The 20,245-nt window shown below is 34.7% G+C and overlaps 1 protein-coding gene across 3 annotated transcripts in view; it reads left to right on the plus strand.

Moving 5' to 3' along the window:
* Positions 1-20,245, plus strand: part of LOC128868703 (arylalkylamine N-acetyltransferase 1) — a 108,724-nt gene that overhangs the window by 83,271 nt on the left and 5,208 nt on the right. For 2 of the 3 annotated variants that reach the window (XM_054111114.1, XM_054111116.1), the window contains 2 exons: positions 11,990-12,166; positions 17,302-17,454. In XM_054111114.1, the coding sequence (XP_053967089.1) occupies positions 11,990-12,166; positions 17,302-17,454 (330 nt within the window). Of the gene's footprint in view, positions 1-1,890; positions 2,550-11,989; positions 12,167-17,301; positions 17,455-20,245 lie in introns of those variants that run through there. The other variant, XM_054111113.1, reaches the window with a different exon arrangement.

The following is a 20,245-nucleotide window of genomic DNA, read 5'->3' on the forward strand; positions in this document are numbered from 1 at the left end:
TGAGTAAATTGTTGGCGGGAGAAATCACAAAAAGCGAAAAAATCTTCAGTTGAGTTACCATCGTATTAATTGAAAAAAAATCTTAAACAAATATATTGCAAAATATCGAGCTTGGCATCACATTATTTTATTTTTCCCATTATAATTTGTTGTATTTCATCATCGCTTTCAGATGAAGAACACTCCTTTAGCAATTGTATTGTTGTGACAATCACAGCTTTCTTCATATTTTCCACAAAAGATACCTGCAATGCTTCCGATTTGTATTCCGGAAACTGCAGCAATGGTGCCTGGAGTTTGTGCTTCGGAAGTACACAGCAGATGTGCTGAAAAGTCGCGGGCCTAACACAGAGATGGCTCTTTTTTAGTTAGTAGATACCTTAAAAAGACAGCTGTTAAGATTTCATAATATTCTATTCATTAGTTCGTGGGTTATTGAGCTAAGAGTGACGCTAATTTTGTTATTTTGAAAACCTTGGATCAAAAAGAATTTCGTGTTTAAATTTTACACTGTTTCTTGATGAGCGAAAATACCCTTCAAGCGAAGCAATGGCTTGAAAGTGTTACTGGGACTCCGCTCCATCAAAAAAAACAATAACACGCGTTTGCTCACTATTGACCAAAAACAATTAAAACAATGGCAAAACTATATGAATTGAACTTCGTATTCCACAGTATTCGCTAGATTTGGCTCCCACCGATATTGGCTGTTCGTAGACCTAAAAAATTCTCGCCGGTAAGAAATTTTGATCGAACGAAAAGGTTATCACTGAAACTCAGGCAAGAGATAAATCGTTCTACAAAAGTGGTATTGAAATGTTAGAGTGACGCTGGAATGATTGCGCTGTTCTTGATGGAAATTACGTTGATGAATAAAGCTAATTTTGAGCAAAAAAACGTGTTTTCTTTATTACCGAAACCTTTGTTACCTCTATATTATTGGCCGATTCCTATTAAATTTATGACTTCAAATAAATTTTATAATTATATTTACTTACATTCTACATTTTAATCATAATTTTTTATGTAAATTTAGAACTTCGATTCATTTCGCTAATTAGAACTCATGTTTAGTTTTATTTAGCCATCAGCTGCTTTTCTCACATGCAATTTTATTTTTAATTTTAATTAAAACGGCGGGATAAAAATCCACAAAACGTCAGGGTATTCAATCGTTTGTGAGAACAAACTGTTTTCTATTTCTTTTTTTTATACTTCTTTTGATGTATTTCGGTTTCATTTGTTAATTAAATTTCGTTTGATTTTGCGTATGTTTTTATGTTGTCTTGAAAGTATATTAATTTCAGAGGAATTTTCTTGTTATTTTATTTTTTTGTTTTCTATTCGTGTAGTTTTTTTTAGTTGACTTGTATGTATATGTAGTTTTATGTATTTTTATTGTACCCGGTAGGTCTACGCGACCTTCTAGTCGGGCAGCCATTTTGGGCAACTTGCAAATTCGTACAAGTAAAAATTTATCCAGTAAAAGCCTGTAGCTTCCCCTCACAATGAAATGCCGTTTTACTCGCACTTTCCCCTACTTTATAAGTTTCTTGGTTACATGAACACCAAAACTTATAATTTGTAACAATTGAGCAGGCCTAATATCAGATTATTAAAAAAATAGCAAATAGCAAGCATAGATATGTATGTACATACCTATGTATGTACATATGTATAGCTCCAAAATTTAGTTAGCATCTGCGGTGTAGAGTGTAAAAGTTATTCGTATTAACCTGCCACTGTTAAGCAGAGTTGGCAGTTGAGAGCAGTTCTATAGTTGAATTGCAAAATGAAAATGTTAACAACAGGCTATCAACTGCAGGCAGCAGGGACCGGTAACAGAGCTGATCTACGCAAATTTTTGCGCTAAACGAATATAAAACCAGCAGCCGCAAATATTTGCCCAGTCGTTGATCGTTGTGAGTGAACCGAGTATATTAAATAATCGGCAGCGGGTTAAAATCAATTTATAATTGAAAGCTTTATTGGAAATTCTTGAGGCAATGCGACCAATAATATTTACAAGAAAGTAATTACGGCAATCATTTTTTAAATTAAAAGGACATTCACAAACTTGTACGCTAAGAATAATCGAATGATCGCAGTGTAAATAAATGCCGGTATAATCGCGTTGGATGCGTTCGCGCATAAATTTATGTGACAAGCGATTTATCAACTTGCGCCAATGCTAATCGCTTAATTATAAAATAAATAAACAAATCTCCCATAGAAATAAAACTTTCGCAATACTCTCTGAGTGCTGTGAGACAGTGATTTAGTGATTTCCCTCTTTAAGGTATCAAAACACGTACACAGTGTTTCTCTTCAGCAGTCGGCGCTAAAGCCAGAAAAAAAATAGGAAAATAACCAAGAAAAAGGCAAGCAAAACAAATCGTGCTGACATCGAAATTTGCAAAATTCAAGTAAAGAATAAATACATATATTTATACAAAATGGAAATACAGAATTTGCACGAACAAGCGATGCTGAGGAATAAGCGGGATATCGCAAAAAACGACGCGATTATCCTTGAGGCGCGGTACACGGTAAGTGTTGTAGAAGAATTAAAAAAAAAGACATACATACATATGTACGAGTACGTAGATAATTTTTTAGGTAGATTAGTATGTGCTACATGCAAACATATGTACATGTGTATGTGTTCGCAGTGCTTTTACTTCGATTTTTGGTTTGGTATGCAAGTGTTTATTTTTCCGAGTCGTAGACGAGATGTAAACAATTCAAATTAATTGGCCAATGCGGCACACGGCAGCTGTCGGCGATCGTTTCAAGATCAAAAAATAATTTTCATTCAAAATATTTAGAACTGCACGTTATAGTATTTTGATTACACAGCTGAAAATCGAATGTTATTGAATACCTTTTTTGTGGTGGTACTGAATGAATTTGTGGAATGGCATGAAATTTTCCCACAAAATGGGGTAATATATGAATTGAACTTTTCGATGGCTTGTAAAAACAATTTTTTTAACATTTTGTTGCTGTTAGTCGATATAAGCCTATTTGATTACGGTAACGGCCTATTCAGAAATTATGGATTCCTATGATATTTTAGAGGGCTTTTTTTGTATAAAACAAGAATTTAAGGGTTCCCCGTGGTCTACAGCTCGAAAATTTAGACTATTTTCAGGAATTTTTGTTTTACAATAAAAAAAATTTAAAAACGATATTTAAATTTTTTAGGCTTTTTATTTAACTTCTACAAAATGAAAAAAAAATTTTTATTTAATGATTTTAATAATGTCGCTAAAGTTGACCCTTCCGAAAAATTGGACCTGGACGGTGTTGTCCATTTTAGCTCTTCTATTTATCTGAAACACAAAACCCAAAAAATTATTAATCAGTATGACTGTATCTGTGTGCCGTACTAGAATAAGAAAACAATTGACTAAATGGCGCGATTTTGAATTTGACGCTCTAAAAATCGGGTTTTTTCAGATTTTAGGTCAAAAAAATACGAAATAATTTAAATAATAATATGATTCTAGTACGGGCGATAGTCATTGATGTTGTGAATAACATATTATATTAGAATTTCAGACGATTAGGTTGAATAGTTTTTTTTTTTTTTTTTTTTGACAGCACCAGGCCGAAAAAAGTAGTCTTGAGATAATTGAGTTTAAAGTTTTGAGAGTGGATATTTTCCATTGACACCGCCGCGTGACAAATCTGACTCTACCTGCCAAAACGGCCGTAGAATCGAAAATACTGAGAATATCCTTCCAAAAACTTGACAATATATTCTTAAAAGCCTATACTTTCGAAATATAAAAAAAAATCATCTTTTTGAAAACTCTAGACCGGCTTCTTGAAGTTGGCGACGAACAGTTGTTGTACTTACTTAAATATGGCCCGTAGATTGCTGATTAAACTCCGCGTTGACTTTTTCTGTTCGAATTTTCAAACTTTTGTCCTTAATAATCCAATCTTCTGCTGGAGTGATCTTTCTTGGAAGGCTTGATTTCTGCTGTATTGACCTGGCGCTTTCATATTTTTCTCACCCAATTTCTAATGGCTCTTCTACTAAATCTAAGTTAAGCACTAACTTTGGTTAAAATCCATTTTTCTTAATTCAGCGTTAAAATTTGGCACTCATCACAATCGGTCATTATCTTTTAATTTGGCATTTTTTTAATTTCGCGTCAATTTTCATTAATATCTTCAAGTTCAAAGTCACGCGAAATTATTTTTTTTATACTAAACAAGAGCCCTACCTGCCGGATTTCGGAAAATAAATACAAAAATTTCATGCGATGAAATATTTTATTGTCCGCAATTAAAGCACATTAAAATACAAATGGGCCAAACTGTAGGATTTTCCCTTATCAGAGGCTCTCAAACGTACATAAATAATTGATCATTCTGTAAGGTGATGTAGGCTCAGAGGGAGCTTCGAAATATTAAGATATATTTCAGAGTGGATATTACCACAAATTTTGTAAAAATCATTATTATCTTTATATTTAAAAGTTGTATTAAGGCTTTTCCCCCAATTCCCTTCATAACTGCAAACTGGGTCTTTTTTTACGAATTTTTTCCTTCAGCTTAATTTATTGTTTTACCAGTTTTCAAGTATTCCACAAGCAAAACTCCTTCCGTCTTCAAGTCTTGTACGACCACCTGTACATTCAGCAGCTTATTTTTCTACTGTACTAATTGATGGCGAAAAGTGATTATTAGTGATATGTTTTTTGATTTTCTAGAGGAACTAATTTTTGAATATTTAGCTGTAGAGATCAGTCAAAATGGTTTGCGTGCCATTGTCCGCAGGCTACTGAAACTCTTTAAACCTGCAAACAACCGTTTTTGTTTTTTATGGTGAACAAAATGTATAGGGGTGTAACTAAAATCAAACCTTTGACCGGCTCTCAGCAAATTTGAAAGAATCCGCTGATGGGCTGGGTCATGGCAACTTGTTTAACTCAATTAAGGCTTTAATAATGGGACCATTTCGAGCATAAAGATATTTTGAGAGACCAATATGCAAGAACTCCGAACTACGAAGAGCTCTGGCCAGAATATTAAAGAAAGCCCTCGCAAAAAGCACCGGCCAACAGCACTACGGATGAAATGTGAAATCAAAAATGAAAGACAAAGATAACATTAAATTTTTTAATCAATAAGCATCGCGCTTGATAGGTAGGAATGAAATCCGCAAAGCGTAAATTACGCAACGCGAAATGTAAGAATACTTCCTGGATTCATTAAATTTTAATACAGAGACCAAATAAAGGATCCATACCCATGTTTGGAACGTACAAACGCCGTATACAAAGCATTCAGCGTATAAGGGTCTGGGAAATCAGAGCTACATATAACGCCTAAAAAAAGCAAGATTTGGTAATAATAAATCAAGTATTACACCAAAGTCTTTAGTTTCACTGACGCGTGACAGGAGCGTACTAGATATGTGATAAGACGTGTCAATAACAGTGGCAGGCTTAGAAAAATTAATTTGGAAACACTTATTCATGATCAGGGATAGACGATTATTGTAACACCAGTTACTGAAATTATCCAAATCAATTCACATCAATTCAGAATCGAGAGAGACAGTGATCGACGAATAAATCTTAAGGACATCTTCATAAAACTAGAATCTTGCTGACGAGAAGCACGAGCAAATATCATTGATAAACAAAACAAAACAGCAAAGTATACAATAAACATTTCTTTATTATTACATATTTACAAAAAGTAACACCCAATTTTCGGTAAAATTATTTAATTATATTAATAATATTAATTTTTATATTATTGTAAGCGAATTAATTAAATGTGTGCGGGTGTATACATTTTCCCCTCTCTTATTTGAATATAAATTTCTGCAAAATACGTGACACAAAAACGAACTGTTTTATTCACTTATTTTTGGCGCCTAATTTCTGGCAGCCCGCCATTTCGTCTATCAGCTATTCATCAGCTCAGGAATTAGCAGTGCTGATAGGTACTCAAACAAGTTCCTGGGCGCGCTCTCACATAAAATGTGCGAGTATCGCATTTTATCATCTATGCCGTCTGAATAAAGGTTGATTGATTCTGCTGCCGAGTCCACATGTGACCTGGTAATCTATCATTATCTGTTTTTTTTGCTACTGCGAAATCTATGTAAATGAATATTTCCAGACTGCGAATTGTATCTTGATAATTGTGATCCTCTACCAGTAGTTGTTGTTATTATTGTATTGTAACTCTCGGACTCTTGCTTATTTAATATACAGTGGTCACACAATTTATTCGTTCATCCTGCGTAGGACGTAAAAAACGGTAGCTTTGCCCAAAATATTTGGTGTGACAATATATTTCTTTTAGGTCACTGTAAGAATGTTACATTCCTAACGAGTTGCCGCAAACAAAGCTCTCCTTATTTCAACTCACACTGAAGGGTTTCAAGAAAAGCAGGCAGATGTAGCAAAATGCCGCAAAACATTTATTTGTACACTTTCAGGTATTGTTTTTGCAAAAATAACGGTAAAAATTGTTTGTGTTTTACTAGCATTGCTGAAAATGAAATAAGATTGGTTTAGCTTTTATCGCGGATTCAATTTCAGTTGCGCGTAATATCTCGATTGAAAGTGGCAAAATGGGACGAAGTGAGGATTTACCATTGAAAATGCGCAAAATTGTTATTAAATTGTACTTAGAAAACAAGTATCGGCGCGAAATCGGTAAAACAATTGGCAAATCGCATTTTACGGTCCAAAGTATTACTGCTGATTACGTTAAGACTGGTAAATTGGAAGCTAATCACCACCAGCCGAAAGGCGAAAAATATTGAATCCATTTGAGGAACGCAATATAGTAGCATCAGTCGCGCAAAATCCAAAAACAACCTCCACGATACTATGCCGAAATATTCAAGAGTCTTTGCATAAAAAAATAAGCCCACAAACAGTCCTTAATTGTGTGCATAACGCTGGTTATCATAGCAGAGTGGCACGCCGCAAGCCCCACATTCAGATATTAACAGAAAGAAGAGATTGAAGTTCGCCAAACGCTATATAAATGAGCCAGATTCTGTTTGGGAAAACGTCATATTCGGTGATGAGTCGAAATTTGATTGTTTCCGGATCAGATGGCCCTGCAAGAAAATACAGAACAGAATGAAAAAAATCCTATTCATTCCGGTAAGCATGGGAGAGGCAATGCAAAGGTTTGGGGGTGCATTGTTGCATTTGGAGTAGGAAAAATGGTTTATATTGATGATAAAAAGAACAAACATCTGTATTTAAACATTTTGAAAAATAATTGCATGATAGTGCCGTTAAACTTGGAGTGGATGCTGAAGAGTTCTTATTTCAACAAGACAATGACCCAAAACACGCATCTTATCTCGTCCAAGAATGGCTTATTTTCCACTGTAAGCAGCTTAAAACTCCACCTCAATCACTGGAACTGAACCTAATTGAGCATGTCTGGGAGCTCTTAGAATGGAGAAACAGAAAGCATAAAATAACAGCAAAGGCATCATTAAAGACAGCTTTAAGTGTTGAGTGGGAGAAAATTGCAGCTAATGAAACCCAGGTATTGGTAAAAAGTATGCATCGACGTTTGGAAGCAGCTATGAAATCTAAAGGCGCCCCAACAAAGTACTGAATACTCGTTTTTTCTATTATTTTTTTAAATAAAATATTCTTTATATGGCTATGTACGAATAATATTTTTGCATGAAATTGTACCTTAATTCGTTATTACTTTAAGTTCTCTAATTCCAGAAATGAACTTGGAAGTTTGTGTTTCTTCAATATTGAATAAAAACGTTATTTTTTACGAATATGTAAAAATTTTCTTCTTTTGTATAAATTTTGCAAAGTATCAGGCATATCTGTTTATAAACTGTGAGTGTACGAATAAATTGCTTGATCACTGTAGGATTTTTGCCTTTCATACTATTGTGCAATCTTGCTAGCACGGTTGGGCATAGTGCACTAAATAATTAATTCAGTAAGTGAATAGTTAGAACACTGAAAAACTGAAGGTTTAGTAATAATTGAACCGTTATTTTAACTACCAGTAAAAATTAGTGGTAGCGCAAAATACTCAACCCTGCTTGCTAGTCATAAGCACAGATAATCTCCCTGATTTATAAGCATTTTCCTATATATTTAAGGCTTTTTCTTTCTAATGAAATTATAATATTTTGGTTACAACTTTTTATCGAAACTAATGTAATCAATTCATCATAAGTATTAAACCTGACTGCACATGCCAATAATGCCAAATAATGAGTAGGTGTATCGAAATGTTAATAGCAGCGAGAGGAATTGATTTAACCATATCCATTTTCTTGCCCAATGGTAATTATTTGCCCAGAGCTAATTATTTGTTGTATTCATCAAATCTACAAACTACAAAATATTACTGCTAAACAGATCGGTTATTAGTGAAAAATTAGTTAATTTTAAAAACCATAATTTAGTGAAAAATAGTTAGTCAATGGTGACTGTAATTTATGTATAACAAATATGGCATACGTATTGCGTACATATAAGTATTGCTTCTAAAACATTTATTCAGTTAATAAATAATAATCGTTGAGAAGAGCCACATATGAATGTAGGAAATCATATTTATATTTAGATTAAATGCAATCATTTCTAAATCTAATAAATATAGAAATAAAAGAAAAGCGAAGTTTATCGAAAACTCGGTTAAAGAATGATTGAGCTATGACAGGACGTGCGATCGAAACAATACAGTTTGGAAGAGCTATAGTTTTGATACCTGTGCCGAACAAAAGTGAAGCACTTAAACATCTCCGACTTCCCTTACCTTTCTAAGATTTTTTGGATTTTTTTAAACAAAGTTGAGCAAAATATTGAGGGTGGTCTTCATTAGTTAAAAATATTTCGTATACGAAAAATTTTCATCCAACCTTACACTTTCATCTAATTTGCACATAAAATCCTCAGATGTTCTAATAGCGACTATAGTACAGGGTTCGCCAATTATATTGCGTCAGTTTAAAAACACAAAAAAAGAGAAGCAAATTAGCTACGGCCCTCAACCTATTCTCCTTCTAACACTACACAATGGCTACTACCACGATTGGAATCTCACTTAATAATCTTCCGAAGTTAGCCCGCGATTACATCTACATAACTCGACCTGCTTTACGTCCCGATGTAATGCAATTGTTTTTTAGAAAATAAAAAAAAATCGCAGTTGGCAATCCCGGGTCTTTAAAGTGAGGGAAGACATTTTAGTGTGCCCTTTTTCGCCAAAAATCTTTCCTAAATGAACACACAATGCACCGGCGTCTCGTCGTAGGGTAAGATACAACCATTCTCATAGCGTCGTACACGAAAAAGCGTACCCTGAACCGCTGCAAGACGTCTACATAGAACAGTCCAGCCACTTACTGTCTGAACGATGCCATAGATATCGGAAAAAATGTATAGTAGGTATTCAGTTGTGACTTAATATCCTCGTTTTTTTTTAACCGCTCCCTGATCTTTTCTACACATTACGGACTTCGTTTATAGACCTCGATCTTGAGTATCCAAAAATACAACCAAATTGACAACACTTTAACTTCTACAGTTCCAAAGGACATTTGGAGGTTAATGTACTTGTCTAGAACCTCTCAACAGATAATGCGATAAGAGCCGGGCGCGTTGTCTTGAATTATTCTTTTACTTAACATTCTTCAGGCGCACCAAACAAACAACTCTAGAGCGAGCAAAGGCTATATACACACTCATTTGTTCAGCGGTTTTAGGTACTATCATACATTCGAAAAAGAAGGTTTCGCGTTAAAAATCTTGCGATTGCTGGCGCGTGGCGTAGCGTACTTGTATAGTAGCCTCTTTATAAACACACCTTGCATATTCTATAAATATGGTATTGTTCTGCGTTGTGAAGTTGTCTGCCTGTTCTATGCCACCACCAAACGATGCACCGACTTTTTTAGGAAACAACTCAATGTATTTTATTACCAAATTTTGGGGTTGAGACTTGTATCAAATTCATCTACATCTGTCTTAGGTCTGTTGGTCTATATTTGTCTTTTCTTATTCTTCTTCTTAGCATCACAGTCCTAGTGAACGATTGTTTCATTCACAACCTTATGCCATCTGTCTCTATCTAAGACTTCCCCCTTCGACTGCCGCACGTTTAGCTTTTCAAGGTCAACTTCCACGTCTTCGAGTCATCTTTTACTGGGGCGTCCTCTTCTTCGGCCTCCAACAGGGCCTAATTCAACTACCTTTCGAGTTGTTTTCTCCTTGGGCATTCTAAACACATGCCCAAGCCATCTTACCCTCTGAGATTTTATAAATTTTATCACAGTTTCGATATTTGCTAATAGTTCCTGCTCATTATTTTATCTAATTCGATAGGTACCGTCTTGCAGTCTGACAGGTCCATATATTTTGCGCAATATTTTTCTTTCAAATACCTTTAGCTGATTAATGCCAGTGGCTTGTAGCGTCCATAGTTTGCAACCTTAGGTAAGCACGGGCGGATCAAGGTTTTGTATATTCTTAACTTTTGGTCGCGAGATAATAATTTAGACTTGAGCAGCTTCAAATTAGAAAATTAAGACTTATTTGCTGCTAAAACTCTCTCATTTATTGTTAATGATGTATTCTTATTGCCAGGTATTTTGATACCCAGATAGGTAAATTCTTGTACACTCTCCAATGCATAGTCTCCAATCAGCAGACCATCATGCCTTAAACCGGAGCTGGATTGGACCATAAACTTCATTTACACTGTGCTAATTCTTTTTTCTAGTTTTATAAACGCACTCATTAATTCCATAATAAGTATATCATCTGTACATCCCATTTGGATTTATTTCGGTTATTGCTGCGTGTAGGACTAGGTTGTAAGTCAATGCTGATAAAGCGTCTCCTTATTTAACTCCCGATTAATGGAAAATGACTCTGAGCACTCTCCTTGCACAATGCGCCTTCGTCGTGGTATTTGTTAGCGTCATAGTGGCAAGCTCACTTAGCTTTAGCGGGATGCCAATATACTGCAGGAAAAACTTAATTTGCCTTCTATTTATGCTGTCGAATACTTGTTTGAAGTCCACGAATAAGTACATAGTAGTCGTCAATGTCATGTTTGTATCGCTTCTCGAAAATTTGTGTCGATATGAACCTTTATCTATTGTAGACTAGTTGGCTCTGAAACCTAATTGGTAATCATCCAGAGTTTGTTCGGAATATTCGCGTTTCTTTTCGAGGCTGTGTTTGATTCGTGATAGCGTTTTTTATACAGATATTAGGGTCTCAACCTAAAGACCAGTCCCTTTTCGGAGGGAGGGACTCACTTATATTCTTTTGTTCCTAGTGCTTCCGAGATTTCCAGCTTCTAAAAATTTTGCCTACTCGGTCTCCTCATCCACCATTAAATTGCTTATCGTAAGCCTTTGTGTTGCCTTATATTTGTCTTAGTAATGTCATTTTTATGAAGACTTTAAAAGCCGACCCACCGTCTTCAAAATGTAGGCCAGTATTTAATGAAAATTATTTGGATTATTTGCTGATACGTCTAAATACATACATACATACATATGTACATGTGTATATGTACAAGTATGTACAAGTATAGGAATTTTAAAGAATTAATTTTGCAGTTTTGGGACATTACCAGTAAAATATTTTGTTGGCCATGTGATGAAATTGGCGCGAATGAAATTGTGCGTGAATTTTTATTTGAAAATATTTTTGAACTTGAAAACTTTTTAAGTGCCCATAAATAAAACGAAAACGTGTATAAGGTGCTGGTACATACCTAAAAGTTATGCGAATGAGCTGTGAAATGTTGAGAAATAAATTTTAGAACGTAAGCCAAAAAATGTTTTCACAAATAATAATAACTTAAGTTAATTCAACCAGAAAATACGAACTAATTAGCTATTAAATATATACATACATACATAGGTATTAACTCGCATAATAGTGCATAAGCAAATACTTACACAAGCTTTTGTTTCTTCTTAAACATGTTTCAGTTGTCGGACCTTTACCCGAAAAGGAGATTAACTCAGAAGATGGATAATGTATTAAATGTGTCTGGCGTCACACAATCTAACCCAGCAGCTGCTGAAGTTAGCCCTTATAAGGTGCAACCAGTTACAGATGAGGACAAAGACGCTATATTGGCTATGCTCAAAAGATTTTTCTTTAAAGTAAGTTCTAATAAAAATTTTAACCTGCAATCATATTTGAATGCCTTGAATACCTTTCATTTGTTCATGTGATCGACGGAAAAATCTTGATTTCTTAAATTTATTTTCGAATTTGTGCTCTTCAAAATTTAATTAAATTTAGTTCAAACTTACAGTAAAACACAATTTGCTTCTACAAATTAGATATTCTTAGGGACCACCTAACCTAACCTAGGAGTTAGTTATGAACCATTAAAGTTTTCATTTAAATTATTAGGTGTCGTATTATAGTAATGAAAATCTGCTGAAAATGAAGTGGTTAAACTAATGATTTGAGCTTCAAATTGTCTTCATTTTTCTTCTATCAATCCTTTATGGCAAGAAAGAACATAAACTATTTTTTACCCAATTTTCTCTTATTTGGCAATTATTCTGCTTTTTAGCAATACTAAAAGTTTGGATGACCTTGTTTATTTTTGGATAAATTTTTATTCTGGAAATGGAAATCCATAAGTGTCCCGCTGTGAGTACGAAACCCCAAAAAGGATAGAAAATACTTTTTTTAAACACCCAAACTGGAAGCGGGTGCTTGAGGTCAGTGAACTTTGAAACAAAAATAATTTGTCTTCTCGAGACGAAAACACCGATATATTATATATTCATCTAAGAACCTTAGGAATACATGTTTTTTTAAGTTTAAAATATGTAGAAGCCAAATTCTTTCTGTCAAATATCAAAAATATTTTAAGGAGTTTAACTGTTTAGATAAATTTCTTTACAATAATTACATACTTGGGGTGGAGTCGAATATTAAAGCTAATCCAAATGGGTTTTGGAGTTTTGTTAAATAAAAAAAATCTAGCTCTAGTATACGTTCTCATGCACATAAAATTAAGTTTTCAAAATTTAATTTATCTACGTGAGAGTGGAGTGAGAATTACTGCCAAACACACCTGTGCTGCTGACTGATATTCTTGAAGCGTTCTCATGGCAAAAGTGCATTCGCAGGATTGCCACTGCCTACCGAACGGCGTTTGCTATTGAAAAACAGCAATTCTATATTTTTGTTCATTTTATGCCCGCATTAAGTATTGATACCAATCACGGCAAGTGCGTCATGTTTTTTATAGAAACACCAAAAACAAAAACATTCTTTACTTGCTTCTTATTGCATACATTTACATACATAAACGGAAACATACCATTTAGCCACGTGCCTAAAAAAGAAAGTGCGATTAGTTCGAAGTCATACGAATGCTATTTACGGCATGGAAAATAAAAAAACTTACGCTGCATACAAATGAGAATGTGACAGAGCGTATTGGCAGTATTCTAATATGGAATCACAATTTCCAACGCAAATTGAGTTGCTATTGGGTTCTGCATGCCTTAATGTATACTTACAGCTAAAACGAAACTGAAATCACCTAGCCCTGTAATACAGAGAATGCGAGTACATCGTTTGATTTATGTATCAACATATGAAAATAATCAAGGTGCAATTTTATGGATGGTGCTGTGTCATTTGAGAGATTGAGAATTGCTATCTGTTGATGACAGATTTACTTGCCCTAATGTTGAGCTGTAAAAAATCAAGGTGCTTAAGGTGCATGCCTCGCTTAGATGGCAGTTTTATTACTGCATGAGGTGCGATTTGTATTTTAACAACGTTTTTTGCATATACTTGTATGCATTAGTACTGGTTATTTTGAAATTGGCAAAACAAATGCAGTAATTAATTTGAAAAGTTATAGTGTTTTATTGCTTGGTACCTGGTGCATAGCGCCGCGGTGCGAGATAACTCCTTTTTCACATTTTTTCATCTAACATTTCACTGCTTCGTTCGCTATGTTATCGGAGGAGTCATTCTGTTAGCACTGCGCATAGTCCATTGTCTTCAAAATTTGCGTCAACTGAATCAAATGTTATTATCAGAAACGTTTGAAATTAATACTCTCCGACCATTTTACATTTCTTAGAGAATTACGTTGATTAAATGAACAAAACTGATTTAGTGTGCGCCGCTATACTATATACCGCTTTGCTTGTACGTCAACCAGCGACTGCCTCTCACTTCCAAACTGTCCGTGTCATTATCTTAACTGCAATGTACAGTTTGTGCATCAGTGTGCAAACTTGAGGTAATTTTCTCAATATTTGGTTACTATTGCCCCTGAATCGAGATTGATTAACCGCCTTATAGCTTTAAACGACGATTTGGTTCTCACCAAAGTATGCTTAGCTGACGTCGGGTTAGTTCGAGCCTTGCGAATATTTTAGAGAGTAAATCAAGAAAGCGATCAAGAGAATATACGAAAACTGCATATCAAATAAATTTTACTAAGAATTATTCTATGTAATTTATACTGTCGATTGGTGTGTCCCATTTGAATTTATTTAATCTATCAAATGTGAGCCGACTAGCCGTTCGACTCAGCCACTGATTTCAAAATATGGTTGCCGTACGGATAAGTACTGCAAAATAAATAATATAAATAAATCAAATTGGTGTGTGTTTCCTTCGTTACATGTTTGGCCGAACTTTTCCTCATATTTTTGATGTGTGTTTTTATGTTGTGGTACAAGGAAGGGGATTTGGCTAGTTTGTAGCGGTTGTCCCCTATAGAACACACTCAGGCTCGTAGCCCATTGTGATGCCGCGTGGGAACTTGTCCTTATCTATCCTAAAACAGGTGTGAAATTTAAAAAAAAATTAGAAGATCTCTAATTCCCATGGCACTAAAATCTTCCAACTCAAATAAAAATTATCTACCCAAAATGGTGAATATACGTCAGGATAGAGCAGGGCAAAGTGCGAGATCGACTCTTCCTCTTGCGCATCTAGACAATTTCTGCAGAAGTCATTTGTTTGTACGCCCATCTCCTAGAGTCTAGGACCTAGACTTGCAAATAACATTTCAGTAAAACATTATGAGTGTTAATTACACGGTGCTACAGTGAATCAGAACTTTTGAAGTGACATGATGAGCACTGTAGATCTAGCCGAGAATGACGCGGAACCGTGTTCAAAAATTTTTAACACCCTCAAATTTTTTATTTATCGTTAAAAACCAGATTTTGGGTGTTTTCCGACACTTAAAATTTCGTAGCTCGTCTGCATTTTATCCGATTTCCAATCTTGAAACAGTTTTGTTGAGGTAAATCTTAGTCCTTCTGACGCATGTCTTCTATTTTTCACTCTAAACAAAAATAACTACTGATTTTTCAACACAAAACTTAAATTGTATTAAATTTTTCCAATTTTTGCGAGTTTAACAAGATGTTGTCGATAATATTGAAGTGAAAGGTTTATTTATTAGTAGAAAGTCTTATAGCTGTGTCTATTTCGAATGTAAAAAGCATTTAAGTTCAAAAATCGATCAAAATGTGTCGAAGTAACGGATTTTTTTGTAAACCACAAAATTCAGTAAACTGAAAGTTTTGTTCACTACTTTCATATTTGCAGATTTAATGCGGTTCTCCGTTATTAATCGCGAAATACGAGTATAATTAAGTATATTTACTCATACCTGTATCCATTCCGAATCTAGCAACCATTATTTCATCAAAATTGATAAGAAATTTTCCAAGTGAAGAACGTTTTTGTAGAAATAAAATAAAAACAGAACATTCTCGAGTTGAACAGAGACCGTAGAAGAATATTATAACGTCAAAAAAAAATAATGCAAAAAGTAACGCAGTTTGCTGACTTACTTCTGCAATTTTCTGACTTATCCGGATGTACTAAATCTCACCTAACCTAACGTTATCGAAATCAATCCAACCGTACACAATGTGAGACAATCGAACCCATTGTGCTGCTTTTCTGCATTGCAAAAGCAAGCCTTTTTGATTAGTTTGCAATGCCAACTTATCGAAACTCGAAGTAACCTTGGATAACTTATCCTAATCTCACTTCACTAAATAGAACCCTACGTAACACAATTGAACCGATTGAATTGTACTTCTATGTGTACTCAATTCACAACATCTACAAATAAACGTAACGCATCTTAACCTAGCATAGCACAAAATATCATTACCTTACCTTACAGGAAATTCGTACCTAAAACCAACCGAACCAAACTTCATTACCCTGAACGAATCGAACGCAGCCTGAGCTGAGTTTTTTCCATGTAATGCAAGAGTGGCTAATTTGAACATAAAATACTGTTAAAAATTCTGAATTATGTTTACTTAATACACTTAGGTAAGGTTAGGTTAGATGCACTTATACTAAGTTTTAATAGGTCTTGATCATTCAAGTGTGATGATTTTTCACACTCATTAAATTGTACATGCCTACCAGCAAATTGCAAACGGTTCTGCTGTGTCATGCAAGCTTCCGTTGGTCAGTTTGGATTAGGTAAGCTTGGGTTATAATGAGTTTTGATATGTTAGATGTATTCATAGTTATGTAAATTTATTGCTGTCTTTCAAAATTAGCCACAATGAGCAGTAAAACACTATCGGTCATGTGGTATTCTCTCGCAGTCTCGGTTCAGCTGGATTTTTAAAAATGTGGAAAGAAAACTTAAAAAAAAAAATCGTAACTCTTACAGTTCTCAATGTATGAAGGTGAAAAATAGCTTATTTCGAGCACATTTTATGGAAGTTTAAAAATATGTATATATTTGTGGTGCTCGTTGGAGAATAGTGGCCAAAAAATTGCATCACTTTGAAAAAAAACGTGGAAAAACTGCACAAATCAGAGCTTGTTATTGAAAATTTCTTTTGAACGTCAATCGTTCAATCTTAGAATTATATACATTCATAACGTACATACACTCCCCTTCCTAAGACCATATTGAAATAAAAAATCGGTTGAAAAATGGGTTAGTTATGTATTTTTACTTCATCAAAAACACCATAAATCGGTTTTTTAATAATAAATACAAATTTTGAGGGTGTTTTGAATTTTCTAAACACAGTTTTGTGTTGTACTGGTCTTGACCTAAAACGTGCACTAAATCACTTGAAGTGTTCTTTCGATTTTTTTTATTTTGTAGCACCGTGTTATTCATCACAAGAAAATTATTATTCCCAAAATTTTCAAGGAAATGCACTTATAGTATATTCTGTCCAAATCATGTACTTAAAAATTTATAATTTTATAGTTGATGATAAATATTATAATAATTAAATTATCTTCCTAGGATGAACCACTAAATAAATTTTTGAATTTGGGTGATTGTCCGGAGCTGGAGGAATACTCTTTGAAGAGTGTTAAGGATAATTGTTCATTCAAAGCTGTGCATAATAACGGTGAATTGATTGGTGTTTTCCTCAATGGACTTTTAAAGCGACCCGTAAGTATTTATTTTTTATATATAATATATTATATTCCAAAAACTATACAATAACTGCTGAGGGTGGTCACGTACTTAGCACAGGGCGAATGGTAAGCATTAAAGACAGATTTTCCAATATCTGCAGATTTTCTTTTGCAAATAAAACATAACAAAGTTTCTCGAAATTATTATTTTTTTATTTCATCATGTTTTTCATTCTTGGCGTTCATAAATTGTTTTTAGAAAAAGAAATCCATTATTTTCTCGATAGATGGCTATAGTGATCGATATCTCCTAAAGTTTCAATCAAACAATTTAAAGTTTATGCTCGTCGTAAAGTGAATTTTCACATTAAAAAAATACACAAAAATAATGGATTTCTTTTTCCTCAAACCAAGAGCATTGGTGCGAATTGCATGGTCTTTCGGTAAATCATATAAAAAGTATCTTAGTGCTTTTCACTAGGAAACGCAATATGGAAGGCCTGTTATTACCCACATTGAAAGGGGTAACACTGCAACTGTCTTCTGAGGTTAAATACTTAGGAGTAATCCTAGATAGTAAGCTTACCTGGAAGAAGCATGTCGAGCAGAAGGTCTCTGAGAAACTAAAAGTCTTCTGGCAGTGTAAGAGAACCTTTGACAAGGCATGGGGTCTAAGACCGGCGATAGTACACTGGTTGTATATCACCCTGATTAGACCCATTATTACATATGGTGGAAGGCTACAATGCTTAATTCCAGAGTAAAACACACCCCTAAACAGACTAAACAGGGTATCACAGATGCCCTGAGTACGACATCTGGTGATTCCCTTAATGCCATTCTTAACTTGCAACTCTAGATCCTCAAATTCGAAAGGAAGCGATGAAGGCGGCTTACAGGCTCAAGTTAAACGTCTGGGGGAATGAAGAAAGCACTGGCCACTGTCAGATATACCACCAGTTGTCGAAGCGGTGCACACTGTTCTCGATGCCAGTAGACAATCGGGTGCCTTTCGTTAGCTTCGGTAGGAGGTATGATGTTTTGATCCCAGATAGAGATCAATGGTTAAGTCCAGACAACTTATTAACCAGTAATGGTAGCGGATCTGCTGCTGGGAGCGAGTTAGTTGATAAACTGGCTAATGAAGGCTCTAAAAGTATGCCACTAGGCCCTGAATTCAATTCTGCATCGATTCAACAATGGGTTGACCACTTCATGAAGACCACCCATAGAGAACGTGGGTCTGGGTCAAATTCGTGCAGATCCAAGTGCTTTGTGAAAGAATCAAACAGGAAAATAGCAGCCTTTCTCCTAAAACTTAGCATAAAGAACCTGAGAGTACTGGTGGGTGTAATCACAGGGCACAACGCCTGTGGTCAGCATATGGCTGCCTTGGGCGTCGTCGACAGTCCGATATTCCTCTACTGTCTTGAGGATGACGACACTGCGGAGCATTTTCTCTGTAGCTGTCCAGAATCAGACTTAGGTTATTGGGTTGCGATATACTGAGTATGGATAAAGTTCATTATCTTCCTCTTCCGGATCTCTTAAGATTTATCAATGAAACCGAGATATAATATTTGTGGAAGAGTGACCTCAAACTAATTTTTCCGTTCAGCTGAAAGCCTCCGTTGCTAGCGATGCGTTATCTTTTTGTTTATTTAGCAATTCTATTGTTAGTTCGTCCCCTTAGTATTAAAATAGCCTATAAATTTTTTGATGTTTTGAGAAAATGAATTTCAAACTTTTTGTCAAAAGTAGCTCTCACTCAAATCTCGTTATGTCTGTAAATATTTATTATTTTTTGACTGACGTTTTGACCCACTTTGTGGAACTAGAATTTGACAAAATTTTGACCACATATTAAATCGACGATGGAGAATCCAAAAATTCAATAAAAAAATAATAGCCTATGAGCACATAGGCTATTGTTATACTAAGGGGACGAGTTAAGCTTAAAAAAAAAATTTCCGTTTTACCACCCACTTTTTATCTTTCCTATCTATTCTATTCTTTCTACTAAAATCTATCCGGGCATAGTACAAAGGCCTCCTGACTGAGTGCTTGGACATGTCCAACCTCTCACAAATCTAATCTCATCTAATCCCCAAACCAATATGATCTCGTGGAAGTACTGGGATTGCTTGTGGTCTATATGAGGTAGGATGGTCTCTGATCATTTTCTTCATTCATTTTTACTGCGAGGTATCAAAAATTGTATAGTAAACGCGCGCGGAATCATGAAGACGACAGAAAGATGACTAAAATTATGTTCAAGTTGTATCACAAATTACTTAATTTTACTTGAATTATTTCAATTGCATTCATGCTTGCCACTCCCAATTTATTTCGGTAGTTTTTTGATAACACTATTAGTTTGTTTAGAGAGCAATAAAATGTGAATGATTGTGAGTGCCATACACTTTTATTTACTTTTTATGTTAGATAAACGAACACGAAGGAGAGCTTTTTAAGGCATTAATCACGAGCAGACTTTCACTTCCTTTTCCCATGAATTCATGTATGCATATATAGTATACCTACACATATATAACACACACATTCTCGTATGTATATTTGTTTGATATTAACATCTTAGCTTTTTATTTCCCAAATAAGTCGATGCACAAGAATGCGAAAAAAGCGAAACGAAATGACATTTTCGCGATTTTAGCAAGAATGAGCGGTGTTCAATTCGACTTATGATTTTAGTGAGAAATAAAGTGCATGTATATGTATGTATGTACGTTTATCCTAATTCGTTGAAGCATTTAGTGAAAGCCACTCGCAATGTTAATGTATCCCCGCAGATTAAATCTGAATAG

Source organism: Anastrepha ludens, chromosome 6 (assembly GCF_028408465.1).
Source record: "Anastrepha ludens isolate Willacy chromosome 6, idAnaLude1.1, whole genome shotgun sequence".
Classification (NCBI taxonomy): Eukaryota; Metazoa; Arthropoda; class Insecta; order Diptera; family Tephritidae; genus Anastrepha; species Anastrepha ludens.